General features: G+C 49.6%; 1 protein-coding gene across 5 annotated transcripts in view; it reads right to left on the bottom strand.

The window, feature by feature from the left end:
- Nucleotides 1-862: 862 nt before the first annotated feature.
- The window catches only part of CDA (cytidine deaminase), a 28,932-nt gene continuing 23,794 nt past the window's right edge, over nucleotides 863-6,000 (bottom strand). For 2 of the 5 annotated variants that reach the window (XM_003891263.3, XM_031665032.1), the window contains one exon: nucleotides 863-1,321. In XM_003891263.3, the coding sequence (XP_003891312.1) occupies nucleotides 1,205-1,321 (117 nt within the window). In that variant the 3' untranslated portion in view covers nucleotides 863-1,204. Of the gene's footprint in view, nucleotides 1,322-1,409; nucleotides 1,488-6,000 lie in introns of all 5 variants that reach the window. The other 3 variants (XM_021936915.2, XM_021936918.2, XM_021936912.2) reach the window with 3 other exon arrangements.

Below are 6,000 nucleotides of genomic sequence, written 5' to 3'. Positions count from 1 at the left end.
ATTTTTGTATTTTTTAGTAGAGACGGGGTTTCATTATGTTGGCCAGGCTGGTCTCGAACTCCTGACCTCAGGTGATCTGCCCTCCTCGGCCTCCCAAAGTGCTGGGATTACAGGCGTGAGCCACCGCCCCAGGCCCAGACAGGCCTAGTTCTGATTCCCGTTCTGCCACATTAGCTGCTGTGTGACTTTGGGTGAGCAACTCAATCACTCTGAGCTTCGAGCTGCTTATTGCTAAATTGAGAACACTATAATCAACCTTTGAGTTTGATAAATGACGACCGAACGGGTCCAGGTATGTCACACACCTCAGCATAGTGCCTGGCAAAAAGCATGCAATGTTTCTGGACCACAGTGGGGGTTAAGGGGCCTGGATTCTGTTCTGAGCTTTGCCTTTGTCCTGGAACAGGGTATTCAACTTCTCCAAAGCCCAGTGCTCTCATCTGTGAGAAGGGGGCATCTCCACACCCACTTCACAGAACTGTGGAGCACTTTCAACTTAAAATGATACACAGGAAAGTACCTGACACACAGTAGCTACTGAAAGAAACCTTTGTTACATCGTCTAGACAAACCGTGCCTGACCCTTTACACTCTGGAATCTCCCAGTGCTCAGGTCTATAACGAGACAAAAACACACTCTAGGATAGTTATTGGCAGTTAGGTCCAGCCCAGGGGAGCTTCCCATTTAGAGAAAACGGGGGCAAGTTGCCAAAAACCTCAGCTCTCCACATCACAAGGTCCACGGTTCCAAGGTACCCTTTTCCTTTCCCAGCAGAAAGAGTCCAGGTCTTCCTATAAAGACAAATCATGCCGTCCCTCGTAAGAGCTGCAAGCAAGGATAGAGACAGAGCAAGACACACACTTTGATTCAGGATGTTCTGTGATGTTTATAATTAGAAAAGTTGCTCGGAACAGGACAGAACCTTGGGGAGGCTGATGGGGAAGCAGTCCAGACTAGGCTGGACTTTGAAAGAGGACCCACAGGAAGGAAAGGCAAGGTGGCTGGGGGTGCGGGGTGGGGTTCTAACTCCCAAGGTAGGTTGCTAGGAGGGGTGCTGGCCTGGGCTGGAGTGTAATTTGGAAACATCATCTTTGCCTAGCCTCTGTAGGGCTGGGGCCCACTGGGCAGGTGTCCCCAGGGCTGTGAGACATCTTTATGAAGTTCTCCAGGTGGCTGTCACAGGTGGTGGGCATTCTCTGGCTATCACTGGGTCTTCTGCAGGTCCTCAGGCCCAAAGGAGGAGGGCAGCAGCTCCTGGACCGTCATGACAACATAGGTACCATCCGGCTTGGTCATGTACACGGGCCAGTTGGTGCCAAACTGGAAAAGAGGCAAAGCTGGCGTGAGAGATGCAGCGTGGCTGAGGGTCCTGAGACAGACTGGGTTTGAGTCTGACTCTGCCACTCACTGGCTAATGTTCCTCTCTTTGCCTTGATTTTCTCATCTGTAAAATGGGAATGACCATAATTGTTCCTGGATCATAGCGCTGTAGGGAGGAGAAAATGAAAAAATGCTGTGAAACTGAACAGTGCATGGCACATGGTGAACAGGCACCATTCAGGACTCACCCAGGGCTTCATAAGAACAACAGCCGACTGGGTGCAGTGGCTCACGCCTGTAATCCCAGCACTTTGGGAGGCTGAGGCTGGCGGATCACAAGGTCAGGAGATCGAGACCATCCTGGCTAACACAGTGAAACCCCGTCTCTACTAAAAAATACAAAAAAAATAGCCGGGTGTGGTGGCGGGTGCCTGTAGTCCCAGCTACTTGGGAGGCTGAGGCAGGAGAATGGCATGAACCTGGGAGGCGGAGCTTGCAGTGAACTGAGATCACACCACTGCACTCCAGCCTGGGTGACAGAGCAAGACCTCCGTCTCAAAAAAAAAAAAAAAAAAAAAAAAGGCGACAGCTAACCCCTTGAACCAGACTTCCTTCTGCTGGGCGACATTTTCAAACACAACTAACACCTGCTTCCCTTACAGTATCCCCTTTACACTTCACACCAGGAGAAGTCGCCTGCCACATACACTCAGTGTATTAGTCTGTTTTCAAGCTGCTAATAAAGACATACCCGAGACTGGGCACGAGCAAGAAAAGAGGTTTAGGCCGGTGCATGGTGGCCCATGCCTGTAATTCCAGCACTTTGAGGCCGAGGCAGGAGGATCTCCTGAGGTCAGGAGGTTCAAGACCAGCCTGGCCAACATGGTGGTTCCACCCTACTAAAAATACAAAAATTAGCCAGGCATGGTGGTGAGCACCTGTAATCCCAGCTACTCAGAAGGCTGAGGCAGGAGAATCTCTGGAACACGTGAGGCAGAAGTTGCAGTGAGCCAAGATCACGCCACTGCACTCCAGCCTGGGCCATAGAGCAAGACTCTGTCTCAAAAAAAAAAAAAAAAAAAAAAAAAAGCTCTAGCACAGGCCTGCACCAGCACTTTGGGAGGCCGAGGTGGGCGGATCACGAGGATAGGAGATGGAGACCATCCTGGGTGAACATGGTGAAACCCCATCTCTACTAAAAATACAAAAAAATTAGCCACGCACAGTGGCAGGAGCCTGTAGTCCCAGCTACTCAGGAGGCTGAGGCAGGAGAATCGCTTGAACCCGGGAGGCAGAGCTTATAGTGAGCCGAGATGGCGCCACTGCACTCCAGCCTGGGCGACAGAGCAAGACTTCATCTCAAAAAAAAAAAGACAAGAAAAGAGGTTTAATGGACTCACAGTTTCACATGGCTGGGGAAGCCTCACAACCATGGCAGAAGACGAAGGAAGAGCAAAGGGATGTCTTACCTGGCAGCAGGCAAGAGAGGACTTGTGTGAGGGAACTCCCGTTCCCTCATGAGACTTATTCACTATCACGAGAACAGCATGGGAAAGACCTGCCCCCACGATTCAATTGCCTCCCACCAGGTCCCTCCCATGACACGTGGGAATTATGGGAGCTACAATTCAAGATGAGATTTGGGTGGGGACACAGCCAACACCATACCACATAGATACTGCACATGCATGGTTTCATTATCTACCCTGTGAGGTAGGTGCTATTATGATGCCCATTTTACTGATGAGGAAACGGAGGCTTAGCAGGGTAAAGTCAGCAAAGAAAAATTTGTCTCTTGAGTTTTCTCCTATGCTATGAGGAGCACTGTTTGTTTGCTGTGTGACCTTGGGAAAATGATAACTTTCTGGGGCTCACTCAGTGTCTTGGTCCATAGAATGGTTTTAGGGACGGGCGAATGCAGGGTGGTAGGCAAGAGGTTAATCAGCAGTGGCATCATGACAAGAGCCCTGGAGGTGGGGTCAACAGACCCAAGCTCTTCCTAGCAAGGTATTGTGAGATGCAGAGATGATTCATGTAAAGCGTCTCTACGCACATGGTAGGTGCTCAATTAATAGATGTCATTCTTATGGATTATGTTGGTAACCAGTGACTACTTAGGTCTGCAGCCTTCTGTTCTTCCACACTTCTCTCTGAATCACCAAGTTATTGCCAGGCACACTCAATCTTCTGGCTTTCTTAGAATTAATGTTTTAAGGAAGGAAATTTTTCTGCTTAACTGGCTCTGCCTGAGGGTAGGTATGGACGAAAGTTGAGCGGAGGGCGAGTTTACGTGCCAGGTCCCTGGCCCCAACGCCTCATCTCTTATTATTTGCATTTTGGTTTCAGTTTCGCCCCTGCCTCCTTCAGCTTTTTCATTTGCCTTCTGTCGTTTGCCAACATCCAATCTGTTTGGAGAAAACAGCACCGAGCAATTGGATCACGTCGGGGCCTTGGGAGCCAGGGACTTGGCGCCCTGTCTGTCGTGGTTTCCTTATATGACCTTCGACATTTTCACTGTGCAGGCCAGCTATTTCTGACCCTCTTAAGTGAGATAAATTCCGCAGTGTAAATTCACTGCTTTCCCGGTGGTATGTTTTAGGATTTGGGAAAAGTGTCTGATTTGCACTCCTGGCAGGAAACAGGAGGAAGATGGAAGCGTCTGCGTCCCCGGATGCTTTGAAACCCCACGGCACAAAAACAAAGCTAAAACAACCCCCTTTCTCCCAAAACACAACTCCAAAAGCAGAAACTCCCACGGTACAAGCAGCATTCACATGCCAAAGTAACATTATGTTTCCTCCATGGCTGAAAATAATTTTGTCCAACTTACAGAATCACAAAGACAGAGAGGCAGCCGTGAGGAGCATGGGCTTCAGAGTCAGCCTGATGGGCCATGGATACCCGTGTGTCACCGCCTGGCAGGGGGCCCTTCAGTAAGTCATTTTACTCCTCTGAGCCTCAGAGTAGTCACTGGGCAATGGGAATAATGACATGCACTTCCCTCAGTCTTGGGGAGGGGATTAAACAAGATGCTGTAGGTATGCATTTATTTTTGAGACAGGATCTTGCTCTGTCGCCCAGGCAGGAGTACAGTGGCTTGATCACGGCTCACTGCAGCCTTGACCTCCCAGGCTCTAGTGATACTCTTACCTCAGCCTCTGGAGCAGCTAGGACCACAGGCATGTACCACCATGCCTTGCTAATTTTTAAATTGTTTGAAGGGACCGGGTTTTACTATGTGGCTCAGGCTGGTTTTGAATTCCTGGGCTAAAGTGATCCTCCTGCCTCGGTCTCCCAAAGTGCAGGGCTTACAGGTGTGAGCCACCATACCCACAAGATGCTGTGTTTCCAGGGGCTGATGGTACTATGCTGGAGCTCAGGGCCTGTGGGATTCTCTAATCTTTTGGGACTCTAGAGGACACACATCTCTGTGATAATCCACAATAGTTACTAACATTCCCCATTCCCCAAATGTACACATAAACATGAAAACCTCCCCTTGAGCCTGGATTAAGAACCCATGATCTAAACTATCCCTTCATTTTCATTTTTTTGTTTTGTTTTATTCTTTTTTTTTTTTTTTTTATGGAGAACAAGGTCTTGCTATGTTGCCTAGGCAGGTCTTGAACTCCTGGGCTCAAGCAATCCTCCTGCCTCTGCCTCCCTAACTGCTGGGATTACAGGCTGAGCCACCACACCTGGCCTACCCATTTGGGTTTGTTTGTTTGTTTGTTTGTTTTGGAGATGGAGTCTCGCTCTGTCACCCAGGCTGGAGTGCAGTGGTGCGATCTCGGCTCATTGCAAGCTCCGCCTCCTGGGTTCACACCATTCTCCTGCCTCAGCCTCCCGAGTAGCTGGGACTACAGGCGCCCGCCACCACACCCAGCTAATTTTTTTGTATTTTTAGTAGAGACGGGATTTCACTGTGTGTGTCAGGATGGTCTCGATCTCCTGACCTCGTGATCCGCCCGTCTCATCCTCCCAAAGTGCTGGCATTACAGGCTGAGCCACCACACCTGGCCTACCCTTTTGTTTTTAGAGTTGAAGAAATTGCAGCCTTCCATCAAGAGGACTTTTGTAAAAAGTACTTCAGATCCCTCAAGTCTCTTCTTGAAAATACCCAATGGCTTACCAATGTATTTAATGTGATAAAATATATATAACGTAAGATTTGCCATTTTAACCATGTTTAAGTGTACACTTTGGGCTGGGCGCGGTGGCTCACACCTGTAATCCCAGCACTTTGGGAGGCCAAGGTGGGCGGATCATAAAGTCAGGGGTTCGAGACCATCCTGGACAACGTGGTGAAACCCAGTCTCTACTAAAATGGCAAAATTAGCCAGGCTGGTGGCATCGCGGCCTGTAGTACCAGTTACCTCGAGGCTTATGCAGAAGAATCGCTTGAACTGTGGGAGGTGGAGGCTGCAGGAGCCGAGACTGTGCCACTGCACTCCAGGCCTGGCTTACAGAGTGAGACTCTGGTCTCAAAAAAAAAAACAGGCCGGGCGCTGCGGCTCAAGCCTGTAATCCCAGCACTTTAGAGGCCGACTGGCGGATCACGAGGTCAGGAGATCGAGACCATCCTGGCTAACACGGTGAAACCCCGCCTCTACTAAAAAAATACAAAAACTACTGGCGGGTGGCGGCTTCTGTAGTCCCATACTGAGGCTGAGGCAGGA

The sequence above is a fragment of the Papio anubis genome, chromosome 1 (assembly GCF_008728515.1).
Source record: "Papio anubis isolate 15944 chromosome 1, Panubis1.0, whole genome shotgun sequence".
NCBI classification, from domain to species: Eukaryota; Metazoa; Chordata; class Mammalia; order Primates; family Cercopithecidae; genus Papio; species Papio anubis.
The sequence above is the reverse complement of the archived record's forward strand: the minus strand, read 5'-3'. Positions and strand labels throughout refer to the sequence as shown.